Consider the following 23264-nt stretch of genomic DNA (forward strand, 5'->3'; position numbering starts at 1 on the left):
TCTTTGAGTTCCCATGTCTTGCATCTATCACATCTTCCCGCCCCAAGAGGTGACATACGGTCCCAGCCCACAGTAATACATAAACTTCATACAATAAAGTATTAAGGATATTGCAGGAAATTGCCATATCTGTCACACTATGTATAATGATCTGCTAGGAGCGTGACTGAGACCCACTTCCCATAGACCCCCAACTGTCCACCTGATAGGTATGCCTTCGTAGATTATAAAGCCAGAAGGGACCATTGTGATCATCTAGTCTGATCTGCATAACTCAGGCCATGGGACTATGCTGAATTATTTACCGTTTGCACTAAAGCATATTTCTTAGAAAAACATCTAATCTTGATTTTAAAATTACCAGTGATGGAAAATCCACCACAACTCTAGATAAATTGTTTAAATGGTTAATTAACCTCACTTTGCCTATAAATATAAGCCTCAATTGCAGCCTAAATATGTCTAGCTCAACTTCCAACCATTGAATATTGTTATATTTTCTCTGCTAGACTGAAGAACCCTCTGTTATCAAATTTTCTTCTCTGTATAGGCACATATAGACTGTGATGAAGTCATCCCTTAACCTTCTCTTTAAGCTAAACAGATTGTGCTCCTTGAGTCTGTCACTATAAGACAGATTTTCTAATTTTTTGTAATCATTCTCGTGGCTCTTCTCTGAACCATCTCCAACTGATCAACAACCTGTTTGAACTATGGACAGCAGAACTGTATTCCAGCAGTGGTTGCACGAGTGCCAAATACTGAGGTAATACAACTTCCTTACACCTACTTGATATTCCCCTGTTTATACATCTAATTATTTCATTAGCCCATTTGGAAACAGCATCACACAGGGAGCTCATGTACAGCTGATTATCTACCATGACCCCCAAATCTTTTTCAGAGTCACTGCTTTCCAGGATATAATCCCCCATCCTGTAAGTATGGCCTGCATTCTGTGTTTGTAGATGTATGACTGTGTGTAAGCGTGGCCAAATGCAGAGGCAACACACAACTCTTGATGGTGGTGGGGAGCACAATTTAAAGGTGTGGGGGGGGGCACATGATCACCCCACATGTCATCTCCGTCTCCTGTCCACAGTGGCCTCCAGACACCTACTGCCAAGCAGGTAACTGTGGCTGAGGGTGTGGAAGAGGCGGGACTCAACGGGCTTCCCTGTGCCCCCTCTGGCGAAGCTGCACTGCCAGCCCCATCTCTTTTCCTTGCTCTGGGAGCCTTTTAGCAGGGCTCAGCGGGTGCGTGGTGCCTGTGCCTTTCCCAGGCACATTACCCTTAGCTGCGCTCATCCTGACTTCCACCCTGGCAGAAATCTGGGGGGCATATGACTGTGTGTGCCCCCACGTGTCACCTCTGGCCAAATGTATGTTGTTTGCTTGCGCCTATCTTATGAAGCTATCTAGATTATTCTGTATCAGTGACCTGTCCTCTTCATTCTTTACCACTCCCCAATCTTTGTGTCATCTGCAAACTTTTATCAGTAATGATTTCGTTTTCTTGTAGGTCATTGATAAAAATGTCAAATAGAGTAGGGCCAACAGCCAATCCATGCAGAACCCCACTAAAACACAGCTGCTCAATTATGGTTTCCTGTTTACAATTATGTTTTGAGACCTATCAGCCAGTTTTTAATTCATTTAATATATGCCATGTTGATTTTGTATTCTAGTTTTTTAATCAAAATGTTGTGGGGTACCAAGTCAGGTGCCTTGCAGACATCCTAGGGCTTGTCTACATGAACTTTTAGTTCTCCTTCAAGTGACTGTGCACACATACATCCCATAGATAGCCTCTGCTCTCCTTGTGTTCTCAGACAAGAGCATAAAGGGGTGGGTCTGCCCCCCTCTCTCTCAGTTCCTTCATATTGCACATAGCAAGAATTTGTGCTCCCCATAGCATTTGCTTCGGTTAGCCAGCGTTTCAGAACTCATTTAGTGTATATTGTTATAGTAGTATTTTGTGTAGTATAGTTAGTTTAGGTAGCATTTAATAGTTACCTGGAGGATTTATTATGCAAAAAATTCCCCAGGTTTTAAGTGTGCCACATGTGGGGGTGTTATGCCTTTCTGTGACAGGGATAAAAGCTGCTTGATTTGTCTTGGTGAGGGCCATGTGAGAGACAAATGCCCTACAGTAACTGCTCACTTAACATTGTAGTTATGTTCTTGAAAAATGCGACTTTAAGTGAAACGATGTTAAGCGAATCCAATTTCTCCATAAGAATTAATGTAAATGAGGGGGTTAGGTTCCAGGGAAATCTCTCTCTCTCACACTCACACTCACACTCTCACTCTCACTCACACACACACACACACACACACACACACACACACACAAAGTTTTACACAAACAATACTGGTACACAGTGATGATGATTGTGAAGCTTGGTTGAGGTGGAGGAGTCAGAGGGAGGGATATTTCCTGGGAATGCCTTAACTGCTAAATGATGAACTAGCAATTGACTGAGCCCTCAAGGGTTAACTCTCACATTCTACTGTACAAGGCAGCAGGAAAGGAGGGAGGGCAGACAGAGACAGAGACACACACCGTGTGTGTGTGTGTGTGTGTGTGTGTGTGTGTGTCTCAGAGAGGGAGAGAGATGCGCATTTCCCCTTTAAGTATGAATAGTGGGGTCAGAAGTACACTGCCTTAATTAGATCAGCAAGCTGAGACTGGACTGTAGCTGCTGCCGCCGGGAAGCTCCCTCTGTCATGTGTCCCCCCTGCTCTATGCAAGATGGGGTAAGCAGGGGGCAGAGGGACACCTTGACATAGCTCCCCTCTTTCTCCCCCCCACACAGCAGGCAGGAGTCTTGGGGAGCAGCTCCAAGGCGAAGGCAGGAGCAGCACATGGCAGTGGAGGGAGGGACAGCTGCAATTGATAGCCTGCTGGGCAGCTGCTGCACAGGGAAATTAGGAGTGTGGGGAGCTGATAGGGGGGCTGCTGGTCCACCCCGGTTCCAAGCCCCCACCAGCTAGCTCCACTGGGCTGCTCTTCCTGCAAGCAGTGGACAAAGCAGGCAGCAGCCAAACGACATTAGAATGGAGCATTGCACATCTTTAAATGAGCATGTTCCCTAATTGATCAGCAACGAAACAATGTTAACTGGGATGACTTTAAGTCAGGAGTTACTGTACTTGTACATGCTTCCCCACCAGGACTAAAAAACAGAGGGATTTATGCCTCAAAGTTCACCTCATGAAAGAGGTGATGCGTCCTGTGTCAGAACAGGATCTAAGGACCAGGTCTAGGTTTCTTATAAGCAAGCTCTAGCAGGGTGTCTCTCACTGTGGATGGCTCAGACTATGCAGTATCTTTCATGGCCTTACTGGGCTTGGGCTGCTCTGATTGATTCTAGACCTCCATCATGGTCATGCTCTAGACCAGGGGTCTCAAACTCAAATGACCACAAGGGCCACATGAGGACTAGTACATTGGCCCGAGGGCCGCATTATTGACACCTCCCCCCAGCCACCCTTGGCCCCGCTGCCCTTGGCCCCGCCCCCACTCCACCCCTTCCATGAGGCCCCTCCCTGCCCAGCCTCTTCCCACCCCTTCCCTGCCCCCATTCCAACCCCTTCCCCGAAATCCCCACCCCAACTCCGCCCCCTCCCTGCCCCCAGGAGGTGCAGGAGGGGTGTGGGGTGTGGCAGGGGCTCAGGGCAGGGAGTTGGGGTGTGGAGTGCAGGAGGGGTGTGGGGTGTGGCAGGGGCTCAGGGCAGGGAGTTGGGGTGTGGAGTGCAGGAGGGATGAGGGGTGTGGCAGGGGGTCAGGGTGCAGGGTGCAGCAGGGGGCTCAGGACAGTGGGTTGGGGTGCAGGAGGGTCTCGGGGGGCGGGCTCTGGCCCGGCGTGCACTGGGGGCAGGGCAGGCTGCCTGCCTGCCTGCCTGCCCGCCCTGCCCCCGTGCTGCTCTAGGGAGTGTCTGGAATGTAGGAGAGCAAAGGCACAGTGGCGTATGTTGCTGTTGCTTCAGGCACCTCCCCCAGCAGCTCCCATTGGCCAGGAACGGGGAACCGCGGCCAATGGGAGCTGCTGGGGGTGGTGCCTGAAGCAACATCAACACACGCCCCTGCGCCACTCTTCCCCCATGTTCTTTCCGCTTCCCGGAGCAGCACAGGCAGGGAGCCTGCCCTGCCCCCGGTGCACGCCAGCCCAGAGCCACTCTAGGTAAATGCTGGGGAATGGGGGTGCGGGGGCTGTAAGGAGCTTGCAGGCCGCAGAAAATAACTTTATGGGCTGCATGCAGCCTGCGGGCCACGTGTTTGAGAGCTCTGCTCTAGGAGAACGTTGTCTCCTCCTCCCCCTGTGGAGGAAACCTCTACCCAGGATCCTACTGCCATCTCTCCACTCACTGTGTTCGACCCCCATGGACTCCCTTTGAACCTCTGGGTACAACCTCACACTTGCTTATTGTCTATGAAGGCAGCATTGCTGGTGGCAGTCACTTCCACAAGGAGGGTTTTAAAACTTCAAGAGTTCCTGCGTGACCACAATATTCCATAAAGACAAGGTTTCCCTTAGACTGTACCCTAACTTTATGCTTAAAGTAGTGTCATTTTTCCAGCTGTACCAAACTATTCATCTTCTTTTTCCTCAAACTGTTCATCAAACTTTTTCCCCAAAACTGTATTCTTCCAAAGCTGACAAGTCTTCGTACTTTGGACATTCTTAGAGCTTTGGCATTTTGCCTGGACCAAACTAGGTCCTTCAGAACCTCTCCTAGGCTTTTCGTAGCTTACACTGAGAGTGTTAAGGGTCAATCAATGTCACCTCAGCGAATCTCAGATTAGATTTCTGACTGCATTAATCTTCTTGCTAATGTCTCTCCTCCACTGAGAATAATAGCTCACTCCACAAAGGCTCAATCCACTTCATCAGCCTTTGAACACTGTCTCAATAGCAGATACACCTCTACCTCGATATAATGCTGTCCTCGGGAGCGAAAAAATCTTACTGCGCTATAGATGAAATTGCATTACATTGAACTTGCTTTGATCCGCCAGAGCGTGCAGCTCCCCTCCCCCTCCCCCGGAGCGCAGCTTTACTGTGTTATATCCAAATTCGTGTTATATCGGGTCGTGTTATATCGGGGTAGAGGTGTACCTACAAAGCAGCAAAATGGACATCTGTACATACATTTTCCGGACATTACATCATCACTCAAGCCTCTCATGATGATGCCAGCTTTGGCAAGCCTGTGTTACAATCTTTGTTCACATGATCTGAAGTCACTCCACCTGTACAGGAACTTCAGATGAGTCACCTGCAGTGGAATGTATATGTGCACAATCACTCAAAGGAGAAAAAATGGTTAGCTACCTGTACAGTAACTGGTGTAGTTCTTGGAGTAGTGTCGCTGAGGGTGCTCCACTGTAGGTATGTGTGCATGCACACGCAGCTCCCTGCCTGCCTGCCACGAGACTAGCCAGTGTGTGTGGGCATGTCTCCCTCAGTTCTTTCTCAACCACCCTATGCTAGAGACAGAGCTGAGAGCTGTCTGTTCACGGATCATTAACTCCTGATAGTTTTGCAATTTTTTTTGCTGCTTTGAAGCCCCTTTCTTTTCTATTTGTTTGTTTTTGTTTGTTCTATTTGTTAGTTGCCCATGCCAAAAGAAAAAGAGAGAGAAAATAAAACAACAATAAGATCTCGCCTCCCACCAACCCAGGCGGGGGAGACCCCCTGGATAAGGATATGCCTGGCCAGCTGCAAAGATTCCATTCCAGTAAGGGACGGACACTTGCAGTGTATTCACTGCCTCAGGGAGAAGCACAATCCACAAAAGTGTGGTTGGTGACAGCAGCTAAAACCCAGGTCCAGGAAGGTACAGAGAGTTAAGGCTAAAACTCCTGCTCATGGAGTCAGCCCTTCAGCCTCCAGAATCTCAAAGTGTGAGACATCACCACAACCTTCTATGTCGAGGGCAGATGATTTTAAGGAATCGAGCCACTCGCTAAAGACCAGTAAGAAGATGTCTGTGAGTCCCTGTAGCAAGCGCAGTTCAAGCCAGAAACATTCTGCAGCTTTATCAGTATCTTCAGCAATGGTGTCGAAGCTGCCTAGAGTCAGTACTCAGGGCACACATGGTACCAAGCTGACACAGTCCCAGTGGGCATGGGCAAAGAGATATCGGTACCATGAGGGTGTGACAAACATAGACAGTCTGCCCTGGGGAAGGTTACGTCAATTCAATCACCAGTACTGACGCCGACCCCGGTGCACGTGATGCCGACGGACCATACAACCAGGTCCACGTCTCCAACTCCCTCTGTGCAAGCTCCTCGGCACTGGCTGCCTTCAGCACTGATACCAGTACTGTCAGCACCTGTGGACTACAGGTATGCATCAGACCTCTCGATATCCGATGCACTAGACTTGCTCCTTCTCAGTATCAGAGCCTCATTACCGAGCTTGCCAGGATCAGTGGACACGTTGGCATCTGCATCTCCACGCCACGTGCTACCTCTTTCCCATTCGGAGTCAGATAATGAGCCGGAGGAGCTGGGTTCTCACTCATTGTCACCATTCAGAGGTACCCCCCTGGCCCTCGACTTCCTTGGTATGGGCAACCATGGTTCCAACCACCAGCTCCCTACCCACAGTAGCCAAACTGGGACCCCTGGTAGGCCCAGAGACAACAAGCCTTACAGGCACCTAGCATGATGTACCAGCAGGCACAGAGATGTCCCCTTTCAGCGACAATGTCAAGGGCACCCGACCCTCCAGAATTCTTGGAGGAAGAATGGGAAATGGAGATGGAAAAGCAAGAGGCTCCTCGAATCCACCTCTCATCATCCTCACCTAACGAGGTGGTGATGCCTCCCCTGCCATCTCTGGCAGATGACTTTGTCATTCCAGGACCTAACTCAAAGAGTGGCTGAGGCCCTACAAGTGCAACTACATGAGGTGTATGAACCTCATCAAGCTGGTGGACATTTTTCATTCTTCCACCTCTGCCAGGGTAGCCCTCCCAGTTAACAACCTGCTCTTAGACCCTGCTAGGAGCGATTCACCCATCCGCCTCCAAATTCCATCATGGTGGACATGGACAGTTCAAGGGGTCACCAGTACCAATTTAAATCTACTCTATATGACTAAGACTGGATGTGCTTGGACCTGTTTGGCAGAAGAGCCACCCTCCAGATTCAGGGAGCAAACTATCAGGCTTTACTAGCCAAATATGATTATCAGAACTATACAAAATTCAAGTCCTTCATTGAGCAGCTCCTGGATACAGACAAAGACCGATTCATGGCTATCATTAACAAAGGCGTTAGTGGCAAAAACGTCTCTGCAATGCATGTTGGACACGGCCGACATAGCAGCGCATTCAATCTCCCCCGTGATGGCTATGAGGAGAGCTCATGGTTCCATTTGTCCGGCTTCCCTAAGGTGGTCCAGACAATAGTAGAGAACCTCCCCTTCAAGGGAACAAAACTATTAGCCGAGAAGACAGATGCGCCCCTCCACATGGTAAAGCAGGGATCGGCAACCTTTGGCACCGGGCCCGTCAGAGTAAGCTCCTGGTGGGCTGGGCCGGTTTGTTTACCTGCTGTGTCCGCAGGTTCGGACGATCGCAGCTCCCACTGGCCTTGGTTCACTGTCCCAGGCCAATGGGGGCTGTGGGAGTGGCGGCCAGCACATCCCTCGGCCCACGCCGCTTCCTGCAGCCCCCATTGGCCTGGGATGGCGAACCATGGCCAGTGGGAGCTGCGATCGTCCGAACCTGCTGATGAGGCAGGTAAACAAACCAGCCCACACCGCCAGGGGTTTACTCTGACGGGCCGCGTGCCAAAGGTTGCCGATCGCTGTGGTAAAGGATTCTCGAGTGACTCTGAGATCCTTGGGGATATACAGGCCGGCTTACAAAAGAAAATATAGTCCTCAACCACAGGTCAAGCTGAGATCATTGCAGTACGTGCCTCAATATTCATTGTGGAGATTGTACAAGCCACAGAGAAAGAAATCGAAATTCTGTAAGTGCAAACAATCAGGGCCACAACCGCCCTTGTCTCAGCCCTCAACTTCAAAGCGACACTTTTGACGGGTTGGTCAAGGTGCCAATAGAACATTCTCCTTACAATCTCACACTGGGAAACCCCACTTCTCCTTTTGGAGACTGCCTTTCCCCTATCCGCAGTACCTGGGAATGGATAACCTCCAACAAGTGAGTGCTGGAAATTTTCCAGGGTAGATATGCCGTCCACTTCTCCTCACTTCCCCCTTCCAAACATCCTTCCCCATCCTCCTTCAGGGACCCTTCAGATGAGAGTCTAAAACACCAAGAGGTGAATCATCTCCTCAACATAAGAACTATAGAGCTGGTACCCACACATCTCAAGGGAAAAGGCTTCTACTCTCGTTACTTCCTGATACCAAAGAAAAAGGGAGGTTGGAGACCTATACTGGACCTCAAAGTGCTCAATAGGTATATCAAGGTGCAAAAATTCAAGATGGTTACGCTGTCAACGATTATCCCAGCGCTAGAAAAAGGGGACTGGTTCTTGGCCCTCAATCTTCAAGATGCATATTTTCACCTCTCTATCATACCAAAACACAGGAGTTACCATGGGGTCATGCTAGGCCAGGACCACCACCAGTACAGACAGGGGTGGCTCCAGGCCCCAGCACGCCAAGTGCATGCTTGGGGCGGCAAGCCACGGGGGGCGCTCTGCCGGTGCTGCAAGGGCGGCAGGCAGGCTGCCTTTGGTGGCACGCCTGCGGGAGGTCCGCCGAAGCCGTGGGACCAGCGGACCCGCCGCAGGAGCCACCCCTGAGTACAGAGTACTCCCTTTCAGCCTTGCATTGTCCCCCAGGGTGTTATCCAAGGTGCTTTCGGTAGTGGCGGCCCATCTACGTTCTCCGGGTATCATGATTTTTCCCTACCTGGACGATTTCCTTCTCAGGACATGGTCCTTTGCAGAGGCCCAATGAGTCATTCAGACCACACAAGACTTATTTCTGAGACTGGGCCTACAAATCAATGAACAAAAATCGTCCTTAACATTGGTTCAAAACTAGTTTTTATAGGAGCCAACCGTGACTCCATTCAGGCGAGGGCGCTCCTACCACATCTCAGATTTTTCAGTCTCTCCTCTTTGATAGAGACAATATAATCCAGCCCTCAAATCTTGGCCAGATAGTTGCTGGAGCACATGGCCACAGGCACATCAATCATTGCTCATGCCAGACTGTGCATGAGAGGGCCTCCAAGCATGGTTGGTATACAGACCAAACCAAGACAATATAAACAATCTCCTGTCAGTGCCCATCGTAGTCAAGCAATCCTTGATCTGGTGGAAGGACCCAATTAATGTTTGCATGGGGATCCCATTCGCTCAGTTTTCCCCATCCCTTCTTCTGACCACCAATGCATCCGTCATAGGCTGGGGAGTGCATCTCAGTGGTCACACTGTTCAGGGCAAATGCTTCCTATCAGAGATATGTCTCCACATCAACCTGCTGGAGCTCAGAGCTGTTTGAAATGCAAGTGCTCACTTCCTCACACTGATGAAGGACATGCACATGAAGGTCATGACAGACAACATGGCCTGTACGTACAACATAAACCGTCAAGGAGGCACCAGATCTCATTCTTTGTGCACAGTAGCTCTGAAGCTATGGAATTGGTGCATCTCTCACAACATCCTAATATCAGCGGCCTATCTACCAGGAATACACAACACAATGGCTGACAGCCTCAACTGCAAGTTCCCGCTTGACCACGAATGGGAAGTAGAGCCAACCATTTTACATTTTATATTCCAGCAATGGGGGTTACCAGAGTGTAGGGACTCACCCCCGCGACGCCTCCTGTTGGTAACTTCCCTGAATTAGCTCAATTTCCAGCCCGGAGCGCCCTCTGCAGGCCAGTGATCCGCCTGTCCTCTGGCCCCGAGTCCCTCCCTGGACCCCAGTGCCTCTTTCAACTGGGTCTCCCCCTCCCAGGGGAACCCCCACCCCACTATCCCCACTTTGCCTCAGTATTGGCCACTGCCCAGTCTCCATCTAGCCTCTGTTCACTGGGGCAGACTGCAGTATCAGCCACTCATCAAAGGCAAAGGGGTTTGGACCTCCTGCCTTTGCCTACCCCTGGGTTGCCCCCTGCAACCCCCAGTACCTCTTGGCCTAATGCTAGGCCGCAGCCTGGGGCTTTCCAGGCAGGAGCTCCCCAGCTCCTCTGCCTTTCCCCAGCCCTGCTCTACTCAAAGTACCTTGTCTAGCCCCCTGCAGCCAGGCCCTTCTCCCTCTACAGCCAGAGAGAGACTGACAGGGCTCCTGGCTCACTGCCTCTTATGGGGCCAGCTGGGCCTGATTGGGACCTGGCCACAGCTGAGCCTGCTTTCTCCCAATCAGCCCAGGCTTCTTGCCTCAGCTACAGCCCTCTCCTGAGCTGTTTTAAGCCCCGAAGGGCAGGAGCGGGTAGCCACCCCGCTACACAGAGATAGATTTGTTCGCTACCTACCAGAACAAGAAATGTCCACCTTACTGCTCTAGAGCGGTGATCTGACAACACTCCAAGGGAGTTGCTCTCCTCATCCCTTGAAACAAGTGCCTTCTTTAGGCCTTTCCTCCATTCCCTTTATTGCTAAAGGTGCTATTGAAGATAAAAAGGAAAAAGCAAACATTCTAATTGCCCCCACCTGGCCCAGACAGACATGATACCCTTTCCGTCCCAGCTGGGGTTGTGTCCACCAGTGACCCTACCGATCACTCCCTACCTTCTGTCACAGAATGAGTGTTGCACCCTTCATCCCAATCCACGGGTCCTACATCTGAAAGGGTGGCTCCTTCCAGCACATAGAGACATCCTGCTCAAAGAGGCACAGGAGGTACTAATGCACAGTCGGAAGGGTGCTTCTCGTCGCACCTACCTGCAGTAATGGAAGGGATTCCGGATATGGTGCCAATCCAAAGATGTCATCCTTAATTCAGCCACCTTGCTGGTCATCCTGGACTCTCTGTTATCCTTAAAGAAATCGGGTCTCTCTATTAGCTCGCTGAAGGTTCACTTGGCAGCAATTGCAGCCTTCCACCAGCAGGTAGAAGGCTACTCAGTCTTCTCTCACCCAATTAAGAAGAGGTTTCTAAAAGATATAGCAAACCTCTTCCCACAATCTAGGACCCCTACTCCGCAATGGGACCTCAGCCTAGTGCTAAAGGGATTGACTAGACCACCATTCAAACCCATGACCGCTTGTTCATTAACTCACCTTTCCATGAAGATGGTGTTCCTCATCGCCATCTCTTCTGCCAGAAGGGTAGGGGAGATAGCAGCTTTGATGGCACATCCCCTGTTTACAGTGTTCTTCCCGGAAAAGTTCACACTCAGACCACATCCGAAGTTCACTCCCAAAGTAATTTCTGCATTTCATGTGAATCAACTCATTCAACTCCCAACATTCTATCCAGAAACCTCATATGGACAGTAGAGAGGCGATTCTGCATACACTCAATGTGACAGAGCTTTGGTCTTCTACTTACACAGGATAAAGGTCTTCCAAAAATCTGTGAGGCTCTTCCTATCAGTTGCAGATAGGTCAAAGAGTGTGGCAATCTCAGCTCAGAGACTATCCAAGAGAGTCTCTGGCTGTATTAAACTCTGCTACCAATTACGGGGGGTAACACCCTCATCTTAGGTACGCATGCATTCCACAAGGGCAGTCTCCTCATCAATCGCCTTCTCTAAAGGTATCCCCATATCAGAGATATGCAGAGCAGCTACATCAGCCTCTGCACATGCCTCCACAGAACACTATGCCATTCTGAGGGATTCGGCTTCATGCACCCAATTCAGGGCCTCTGTACTGTCGTTTGTATCAGACTCCGAAGTCCCAGTTTCCAACAGTGGGTACTGCTTGGGAGTCACCTACAGTGGAGCATCCATAGGGACAGTACTCGAAGAAGAAAAGGAAGTTACTCACCTTGTGCAATAATGATGGTTCTTCGAGATGTGTCCCCCTCTGGGTGCTCCACAATTCTCCCTCCTCCCCTCTACTTCGGAGTTTCCACTGGTTGACTCTGTAGTAGAAAAGGAACTGAGGGAGAAATGTCTCTGCACGCCAGCTAGCCTTGTGACAGGCAGGGAGCTGTGCAGGCGGGACGGATTGCTATTGAAATTCTCCAATCAACAGTGTGGGGGCACAAACACACCTACAGTGGAGCACCCATAGGTACACACATCTCAAAGAACCATCGTTACTGCACAAGGTGAGTAGGGTGACTAGACGCAAGTGTGAAAAATTGGGATGGGGTGGGGGCTAATAGGAGCCTATATAAGAAAAAGACCCCAAAATCGGGACTGTCCCATAAAATCGGGACATCTGGTCACCCTAAAGGTGAGTAACTTCCTCTTCTTTGACACATGTTGTGCAGATATATGTTCCATGACTCTCCCACCTTCCCTTCTACTTCAGACATAGGTGCCGGAACTAGGTGTGCTGGGGGTGCTACCGCACCCCCTGGCTTGAAGTGGTTTCCATTATATACAGGGTTTACAATTTGGTTCAATGGCTCTCAGCACCCCCACTGTAAAAATTGTTCTGGTACCCCTGACTTTAGACATTACATACAGCAGTGTGAAGGAACGGAGAGGGAGCTGGTGTCATCTGGGAATCTGAGCAGCACGGGGGCACATGCACCACCTAGTGCTGCTGCTGGCAAACGTCTCCAGCTTGAGTGCATTGGGACATGTACATCTGCAGTGGAATGTATATGTGCACAACACATCTTAAAGCAGTGGTCCCCAACCTTTTTGGCTGGCAGGCGCCAGCTGAAGGACCACTGCAGCGGTGGAGCACCTGTCGAAATGCTGCCGAATTTCGGCTGCATTTTGGCGGCGACGCCTCTCGATAACACCGCTTGCCGTCGACAAGCGACATCATCAAGAGGCGTCCCCGCCAAAATTTGGGAGCGATGCCTCTCGATGACGTCACTTGTCGACGGCAAGCGGCGTCAGCGAGAGGCATCGCTGCCGAAATGCCGGCAAGTGCTCTCCCGGGGGCCAGGATGCGGGCCCATTAAGATGCCCCCGCGGGCGCCAAGGCGCCTGCGGGCACCGCATTTGGGACCACTGTCTTAAAGAATGACAAGTACTGCATAGGTAAGTAGCCACTTTTTCACATGAAGGTGGGTGATAAACTGTCCCTACACTAGCTTGCTGCACTGTAACGGTCCCTGTGCACCCTGGTGATGCACAATAACAGTTCATTAATTTGCTTTGATCTAGTCCTTTCTCAAAAAGAACTAGCTTTAATGCGCATCAGCAAGGTCCACACAGACAGTGAGCGTATGGCAGGCTAGCATGGGGTAGATTCACACACCAGTTTGCCATAAACTAAATGTTCTTGTACACTGGGCCCTACATCAACGCTATTGCTTTTATCAACCAAACTTTAATCTCATGAAAAAAAGAGATCATTAATTTGACGCAATCTGTTTTTCATAAACCTGTGTTGATTGGCATTAACTTTATTACCCTCCTTTAGTTCTTTATTAATCAAGTTTCCTATCAGCCATTCTGTTATTTTGCCTGAGACTGATGGCAGACTGACAGGCCTATAATTACCCAGGTAAATTACCCATTTTTAAATATTGGCACAAGATTAGCTTTTTTCCAGTCCTCTGAAACTTCCCCAGTGTGCCAAGAAGCTCCTCGGCCAGCTCTTTTAAAACTCTTGAATGCAAGTTATCCACATCTATTGAATTAAAAATGTCTAACTATAATAGCTTGCTGATGTTTAACATCCTCCTTAGTTATGTTGGAATTGGAAGTATTTCACCATCATCATCATATATGACTAAATCATCTGGCATTTTCCTAGATCTAGAATAGAAGTATTTATTGAACAGTTCTGCCTTTTCTGCTTTATTATTGATAGTTCTACCATTTCTGTCTAGTAATGGACTAATCCCATTGTGTGAGAGAAGACATGTCCACCTCCTTGAGAGCTCTAGGCAAGTGTATAGGCAGGAGAGAATGTGCTCAGTATGGTCTTTGTATGCTAACTGCTCAGACTTTGCCTTCTCTTTGACTGCAGGACAACAAGGTTAATGGTGTTACCTGCTGTACTCGGATGCTAGGCTGCACGTACTTACATCCTTGGATCCTGCCCAAGCCTCATGTCTACTCCATTCCCCTGACTGTGGAGGATGAGATGCTCCTACTGGGGAACAAAGCCCTCTGGGAACACCTCTCTTATACAGAGGCAGTCACGGCTGTACGCCACCTGCATGACCCACTAGCTGCTGCAAAGAAGGTCTGCACTTTAGCCCAAAGCTATGGCTGCCAAGACAATGTGGGAGCAATGGTGGTGTGTTTGAACATTGGTGAGGACAGCTGCACATGTGAGGTGCACGGCCTCACCTTGCCGGGCCCTGGGGGAGTTATTTCCACTGCCAAACCAGCAACGCCTTCCTCCAGTAGTGGAATTGCCTCAGAGTTCAGCAGTGAGCTGTCAGCCTCAGAAGTCAGCAGTGAGGTGGGATCCACTGCATCAGATGAGCACAGTGGAGCTGGTCTGGATGCTGGGTTGGTGCCTCGACCCGAGCGACGCTGCAGCCTCCATCCCGTGCCCCCCTCCAGTATCTTTCAGCGCCAACCTTCCTGTGCCACATTCTCAAGTAATCAGTCTGACAATGGGCTGGACAGTGATGATGAGCAGCCTGTGGAGGGTGTGATGACCAATGGCAGCAAAGTGGAGGTGGAAGTGGACATCCACTGCTGTCAAGGAAAAAGCCTGGAGCCTGTGCCTCCTGGTGCTGAGGAGGGATCTCCTGCTGCAGGCTCAGAGGATGACTCTGGGGGGCTCTTCTTCAGGATTTGGAGACAGAACAGCATGAATAGCAACATCCTCCTGGCAGGAACCAAGGAGAGGTGCGAGTTGCAGAAGTCTCCTTCTACATGCTGTCTCTATGGGAAGAAGCTTTCCAATGGCTCCATAGTGCCTCTGGAGGAGAGCCTCAACCTTATTGAGGTAGCCACAGAGGTGCCGAAGAAGAAAACAGGTTATTTTGCTGCTCCTACCCAGCTGGAGCCAGAGGATCGATTTGTTGTGCCCCCTGACCTGGAAGAGGAAGTGAAGGAGCAAATTAAGCAGCACCACGAGAGTGGTGCAGAGCAGGAGCCCAGTGAGAAGGCTGCAATGGCTCCTCCAGATGAGTTTGACACCGCTTTGTAACCCCACCGGGCCACTCCATAGTGTAGGGGAGTTGGCATCTGCAAGGAAAGGAACTCCTTATTGGAGTGGAGGATAAGCCTGGAGCTTTATACTCAGGGCTGCCAGCTTCTTGACGCAGCATCCCTGCTGTTCTGTGAGCCCAGGGTACTCAGGCCAGCAACCAAGCTCCATGCTGGGGATTGTCTGGCATTTGAGAAGGCAGACTTCCCTATGTGTGGTCCCACCACCCTTGCCCTCCTGAGGAATTGCCAGGCAGTGGGCTGGTTTCTGTGTGGGAGCTGAGGAGGCAGCTGTGGTTATGCACAGCATCCAGAGTTCTGTGAAGTATTTGATTCAGCCATCATGATGGGACTGGTCACTTGGCTTTACTATTCAGAGAATATAGCCTGTCACAATGAAGCTTACTAGAGACACAGAACCATTCAGAGAATTGATTCTTATATGCAACGCAAGCACTTTCATTGACTGCACTCGAGCCATTTTGCTCCCCATCTGCCCAGCACTTTACTATTTAGGGAGGGGGGCTTCACAACGGGTATTATGGGGGGATTCCTCCACATGGGAATTGATGCCCTACTGATAGGTACATCCAGGGGCACTGGGGGAGCTGAGGTCGTTTTGTCACTACTTGTTCTGAGGTTATCCAGGGGCTTCCTTCCAACCTGAAGGATACAACTGGGGCATGCGGGTTGGGGGCCCCCAATGACAGATATGACCATGGGGCATGGAGGAGTTCCAGGAGGGGTTTGGCTGTCTCCATAACAAATATAATAATGGGGTGGGGTGGGGCTAGTGTGTACAACTATAGGGGATAGGGGGTTGGCCACCCCCCTGGTGTGCACTTCAAGGCAGAGCCTTCCATATCCACGAGACATGGGATGAAGCCAGAATCCCCTGCAAAGCACAGAGTCTGTGCTGTGTGTGGTGCCCTTAGCTGGCAGAAGCTAAGAAGTGTGAGTGGGGAGTCTTCATCTTGTCCATCAGGGTGTTTGGTTTGTAGCAGTAAAGGCTAGTGAGCCGCCAGAGTGCCCTGCATGTGCTGAGAAGGTCTCTGATGGTCCATTTCACATGCACTCCCTCTAACACACACTGCAAAATATGAAGCCCCTACACTGAAGCAGCAAAAGCACCCTTGCCTGTCTCAGCAGAATCAGAGTCCAGGGCTGCCTGTGCTCCAGCTGCAAGTGCCCAGACCAGGAAGTGAACAAGATGAAGCTGTGTGGTTTCTGCTTAGTTTTAAACTCAAAATGGAAAATGGAACTTTTCCCAAATACAAACATTTTTATCAGCACACTCGAGGAAAAAGGACTTTAGAACAACTCTGGAGAGTAGCAGTGAGCTGCCCAGCGCCCAGTTGGCAAATGTGTTCCAGTTTCCACCTTCAGGGCCTGGATGGGCCAGTATGCAGTGTGGTGCCCTGATAGCACTTTTCTGTCTGTTTTTCCAGGATTTAAGCATTCATCTTTACAAAAGGGTTGCAAAGACAGCCTTCCATCTGTGATCCAGGCAGATCATCTTCCTGAGTCTGCAGCCCGGGAGCTGGGAACAATAGCTCTGAGGTGGGAGCTGCCTCTGTAATCTCAGGGTATTGTCTACACTACAATTAAACATCTGCGGCTGGTCTGCGTGGGCTCCAGAGCTATTTATTTGCAGTGTAGACGTTCAGGTTGGGGGACCCCACAAGGAGGGAGGGTCCCAGACCTGGGCTCCTGCCCGAACGCAAACATCTACACTGCAATTAAACAGCCCCGAGCCCTGTAAGCCTGAGTCAGCCCTATACGGGCCAGCCCCAGGTGTTTAATTCCAGTGTAGACATAACCTTAGTGGTATGACAACACTGATAGCCTCATTATGACATTATATGGGACTAGTGCCCTTTCTTGTTGTTTTTACTTATTTCTTATGTCTAGGAAGAAAGTCTGAAAGGTTTTTCCAAAAGAGTTCTGGGCTTTTGGGGTGAGTTTTATTTTGTTTTGTGTGTTTATTTTTTGCTTATCTTTTATATCAGAAATTCAGGTCTTGTCTGACCTGGAATACTCAATGTACAACTAAAGAACTAGTGGGATTCTGACATCATAGATCCTGTGAGAAAACTTGATAGCGGGGAAGTGGTTATTATTCAGAATGTAAAACCCCTTGGCGTTGTCTTCACTAGGAAAAAAAAGTATTTGCAGTGCTGCTAGTGCAGACACCCTATGCCGACGGAAGAGAGCTCTCCTGTCAGCATAATAAATCCACCTCTGCATGTCGCCAACATCATGCTGTCCACACTGGTGCTTAGGTCGGTGTAACTTACATAGCTCAGGGGAGTGGCATTTTCACACCCCATAGCGACATAAGTTATACTGACATACGTGCTAGTGTGTACAAGCCCTAGGATTTCACCTTGGTTTAATTACCATGTTAACTAATGTCATAAAAAACCGCCTGTTTCCCATAGGGTGGTCTCACCCTTTGAGTTTTGTTAATACCTATTTTAACTTAGAAGTTGGGAGAAAACCTTTTTGTTAAAGATTCGAAATCTCTGCTAGTTCTGTCAATCTAGAGAGAATTAAGGGTTAAGAGCACTCCCACCCTGTCTCTGAATTATCCAAGGAGTCCACAGTGAAAACAGGAAGAACAAAAAAATCCTTTAAAAAAACAAAACAAAACAAACCTTTCAGGTTCTCTTCCTAAAAAGAAGCAAAAATTGCAGGTCCCTTTAATTCTTGCACTACCGATAATTTTAACAAACTTCTGAGCCAGCCCAATAGTCTCAGAAGCACTACAGAAGAGCTGCAGTGCAGCCTCTTGTACAGTCTTGGACTAATGCACTGACATGAAAATGTGCCCCTCTTCCTGAGTAAGAATGTGAATCAAATCCTTGCACTAGTACACTAGTATTTGTTATTACAAATAAGGTTCTGTATTGGAATCCTTGCACTGATGTGGAAAATCCAGCACATGTCTCCGACTAGTAATTAGATTCTGATTATGCTATCTGGGCTCCAACTAGCCAGGGCTGTGAGGGAGTGTTTGCAGCTGTCATTGAGAGGACTGATTTATCAGCTCTATATGACTCAGTGGGAAAAGTGCAGGAGAAAGCAAAACAGAAAGTTCAGATGAAGTGTATAGATACAGAGCCTCCCATTTCCTACAGCCCCCTGGAAGCTGTGGAGTGGAGCTGCTGAAGTGAAGGCTAATTGTGTACAGTGATCAGCAGTTAGGATTTTCTCTAATCCTACGTATTTGGAGCAGAAAGAGGTTTTAATGTGACCAGCTCCCTCCCTCCGAATCCTGTACACTCATTGGTTAGTGGCAGTGTCCTTGCACAACATGGCATGTTATCATAAACGCCAATCAGAACACAGGGCTTCCTCTTGCTCTGATACATTGTTCTAACACACCTCTTATGAGAAGAGTGTTTAATTCCAGGCTGCAGTGTGAGCTGCCTCCTCTTCCTGTCCTCTTGATTTCCTGCTTTCCAGGGGCCAGCAAGCTTCTTCCTTGTCTTTCCCAACTTACTTCATTTTCTTATATTTTCAAGCTCCTTAGGAATCCTGTCACCCGTGTGGGGACAGGCTGGGCTGGTGGGGGCAGCCCTAGTGATGGGCTCTCAGATGAGGGTGAGGCAAAATACAAAGAAAGAGGAGTTTTCCATGCTTATTTCAATTTCTGTCTGACCACAGTTCTCCATAGCCTCTTCTTTTCCCTGATGGTGATTTCAGGCCATTGCACAATTGCTATCATCTCTGCAGGAGTGCAGCAGTGAAAGATTCCCAGTAAACACAACCTTAGTATAGAAGAGGGTTTCTTGACCTGGGGGTTGTGGCCACTCTCCCCTTCTTCTAGTAATAAAAATATGGAAAAGGTTGAGAATCACTGTCCTAGAGCATCTGTGTAATAAGGAGACTGTCCATGGAAGAGAAGTTGGAGCTGCCGCTTTCCCGGTGGGGGGAGCTACAGTTTTCCAGTTAGTATTATTCCATGTGTCAAGTCTCAAGTAATTCTCTTCCTCTTGGTGTGCACTTTCAACAGCAGCAGATACTCCTAAGGCAGTAACTTATCTGCTTTACTTGTTCAATAAGGTTCCAGTAGAAGGAACTAATGAACAAAATATCTGATATAAAAGCAAACTAATTCCAAGGCAAAAAGTATTGAGGATAAGAAATTCTTAGCCAGTTAGCAGCCTCCAAACTGCTCCCAGCTGCCTAGAGTAGGTGAGGCTGAGGCTGCCTGATAGAAACTGCCGAGACTTCTAAACTGTGGGGCCAGGGTTAATTTCATTCCAGAATGTGGCAAGCACTTAAGGATACTCTCTCTGTCATGGGGATAGGTTGCTGTTAAGATCTACCCCCCTTTCTCTAGTTTACAGAACATTCAGCCACATCTACCAGTCCTCATAACCCAGGAGTTTCTCCACTCTCCTGGAGGATGTAGGTTATGTGCCAAAGGGCCTTCAGGCAGTGGGCTCACATCATAGTTTTTGTGCAATCATTGTCCGCTGTTCTATTGCAATCTTCAGACTTGTGTATTTTTGATATTTTTGAAATGTGTTAACTTTTTTAACCTGTCACATGAGCTAGAGCATGTTAAAGATAAATTGCAACAAAACTATTTTTCATGCCTTTGTTTTAAAATGAAGCGTATACTATTTTATGACTCTAGCATGCAGCTATAACAATACTCCTCTTTCATTGTGTGTGGAAGTAGATTGTTATACTGAATGCACCTTCAGCACCGCACCCAATGTATGTGGGAGCAAAAGAAGGAAGATCCTTCGGGTTAAAATGTGATTCCATTGATTCTTTACTAAGATATACAGAACAGTTCAGAAAGGAAGAATATTTTTGATCCACTTTTCAGCGGACATAGCAATAAAGATTTTTTACTTTCAGCTAAGCGTATATTCTGTTTATGTTAATGCACTGGAGAGAACTTGCATAGTGCCACAATTATGCCATGGTGTGAGCACAGCTGTGACCAGCTTTATCCAGGATGGTCTCAGGCCATGTCTACATTAGTGACCTTACGGCAGCACAGCTGTACTGATGAGCTGTAAGACCTCGTGTAGCCACCCTATGCCGACATGAAGAACTTGGGGATCTAAAGGTGGAGGAAGTCTGGAATTACTTCAAGTCAAAGTTGCAGAAACTATCAGAAGCCTGCATCCCAAGAAAGGGGGGAAAATTCATAGGCAGGAGTTGTAGACCAAGCTGGATGAGCAAGCATCTCAGAGAGGTGATTAAGAAAAAGCAGAAAGCTTACAAGGAGTGGAAGATGGGAGTGATCAGCAAGGAAAGCTACCTTATTGAGGTCAGAACATGTAGGGATAAAGTTAGAAAGGCCAAAAGCCATGTGGAGTTGGACCCTGCAAAGGGAATTAAAACCAATAGTAAAAGGTTCTATAGCCATATAAATAAGAAGAAAACAAAGAAAGAAGTAGTAAATGGGAATGAGGATATGAAGGTAGATATTACCACATCCAAGGTAGAAGCCAAACTCAAACAGCTTAATGGGACTAAATCAGGGGGCCCAGATAATCTTCATCCAAGAATATTAAAGGAACTGGCGCATGAAATTGCAAGCCCATTAGCAAGATTTTTTAATGAATCTGTAAACTCGGGTTGAACCGTATGACTGGAGAATTGCTAACATAGTTCCTATCTTTAAGAAAGGGGGGAAAAAAGTGATCCTGGCAACTACAGGCCTGTCAGTTTGACATCCGTAGTATGCAAGGTCTTGGGAAAAAATTGGAAGGAAAAAGTAGTCAAGGATATTGAGGTCAATGGTAATTGGGACAAAATACAACATGGTTTTACAAAAGGTAGATTGTGCCAAACCAACAGATATTTGGTAACAGGTAACAGATATTTTAGACAAAGGAAATGCAGTGGATCTAATTTACCTTGATTTCAATAAGGCATTTGATACAGTTCCACATGGGGAATTATTAGCTAAATTGGAAAATATGGGGATCAATATGAACACTGAAAGGTGGATAAGGAACTGGTTAAAGGGCAGACTACAACGGGTCGTACTGAAAGGTGAACTGTCAGGCTGGAAGGAGGTTACTAGTGGAGTTCCTCAGGGATCGGTTTTGGGACCAATCTTATTTTATCTTTTTATAACTGACCTTGGCACAAAAAGTGGGAATGTGCTAATAAAGTTTGCGGATGACACAAAGCTTGGAGGTATTGCTAACACAGAGGAGCACTGGGATATCATACAGGAAGATCTGGATGACCTTGTAAACTGGAGTAATAGTAATAGGATGAAATTTAATAGTGAAAAGTGCAAGGTCATGCATTTAGGGTTTTAATAACAAGAACTATTGTTATAAGATGGGGAGGTATCAGTTGGAAGTAACAGAAGAGGAGAAGGACCTCAGGGTATTGGTTGATCACAGGATGACTATGAGCTGCCAATGTGATATGGCTGTTTAAAAAGTTAATGCGGTCTTGGGATGCATCAGGCGAGGTATTTCCAGTAACGATAAGGAGGTGTTAGTACTGTTATACAAGGCACTGGTGAGACCTCATCTGGAATATTGTGTGCAGTTCTGGTCTCCCATGTTTAAGAAAGATGAATTCAAACTGGAACAGGTTCAGAGACGGGCTACTAGGATGATCCGAGGAATGGAAAACCTGTCTTATGAAAGGAAACAGATCAACAGATCCAGACGTGTACCCAGAAGCCTCCTACTGCAAGACAAACCCAAGAAAGAAACCAACGGGACTCCACTGGCCATCACATACAGTCCCCAGCTAAAACCCCTCCAAAGCATCATCAGGGATCTACAACCCATCCTGGACAATGATCCCACACTTTCACAGGCCTTGGGTGGCAGGCCAGTCCTCGCCCACAGACAGCCTGCCAACCTGAAGCATATTCTCACCAGTAACTGCACACCGCACCATAGTAACTCTAGCTCAGGAACCAATCCATACAACAAACCTCGATGCCAACTCTGCCCACATATCTACACCAGCGACACCATCACAGGACCTAACCAGATCAGCCACACCATCACCGGTTCATTCATCTGCATGTCCACCAATGTAATATACGCCATCATATGCCAGCAATGCTCCTCTGCTATGTACATCGGCCAAACTGGACAGTCCCTACAGAAAAGGATAAATGGACACAAATCAGATATTAGGAATGGCAATATACAAAAACCTGTAGGAGAACACTTCAACCTCCCTGGCCACACAATAGCAGATCTTAAGGTGGCCATCCTACAGCAAAAAAACTTTAGGACCAGACTTCAAAGAGAAACTGCTGAGCTCCAGTTCATCTGCAAATTTAACACCATCAGCTCAGGACTAAACAAAGACTGTGAATGGCTTGCCAATTACAGAACCAGTTTCTCCTCCCTTGGTTTTCACACCTCAACTGCTAGAACAGGGCCTCATCCTCCCTGATTGAACTAACCTCGTTATCTCTAGCTTGCTTCTTACTTGCATAAATATACCTGCCCCTGGAAGTTTCCACTACTTGCATCCGACAAAGTGGGTATTCACCCACGAAAGCTCATGCTGCAAAACGTCTGTTAGTCTATAAGGTGCCACAGGATTCTTTGCTGCTTTTACAAATCCAGACTAACACGGCTACCCCTCTGATACTTGTCTTATGAAAGGAGAATCAAAGAGCTTGGCTTGTTTAGCCTAACCAAAAGAAGGCTATGGGGAGATATGATTGCTCTCTATAAATATATCCGAGGAATAAATAATTCCTCTCCCTCCCTGGTATTTAAGCTCAGTACCAATGTGGACACAAGAACAGATGGATATAAACTGTCTATCAGGAAGTTTAGACTTGAAAATAGATGAAGGTTTCTAACCAGCAGAGGAGTGAAGTTCTGGAACAGCCTTCCAAGGGGAATAGTGGGGGCAAAAGACATATTTGGCTTCAAGACTAAGCTTGATAAGTTTATGGAGGGGATGGTATAGTGGGATAGCCTAATTTTGGCAATTAATTTGTCTTTGACTACTAGCAGTAAATATGCCCAATGGCCTGTGATGAGATGTTGGGGTTAGGGATCTGAGTTACTACAGAGAATTCTTTCCTGGGTGTCTGG

General features: G+C 48.1%; 1 protein-coding gene across 3 annotated transcripts in view; it reads left to right on the forward strand.

The window, feature by feature from the left end:
• Window positions 1-20051, forward strand: part of PHLPP2 (PH domain and leucine rich repeat protein phosphatase 2) — a 125282-nt gene extending 105231 nt beyond the window's left edge. For all 3 annotated transcript variants that reach the window (XM_044987371.1, XM_044987373.1, XM_044987372.1), the window contains one exon: window positions 14060-20051. In XM_044987371.1, coding sequence (XP_044843306.1) covers window positions 14060-15199 — 1140 coding nt within the window. In that variant the 3' untranslated portion in view covers window positions 15200-20051. The remainder of the gene's footprint in view (window positions 1-14059) is intronic.
• The last annotated feature ends 3213 nt before the right edge of the window (window positions 20052-23264 follow it).

The sequence above is a fragment of the Mauremys mutica genome, chromosome 14, assembly GCF_020497125.1.
Source record: "Mauremys mutica isolate MM-2020 ecotype Southern chromosome 14, ASM2049712v1, whole genome shotgun sequence".
Classification (NCBI taxonomy): Eukaryota; Metazoa; Chordata; order Testudines; family Geoemydidae; genus Mauremys; species Mauremys mutica.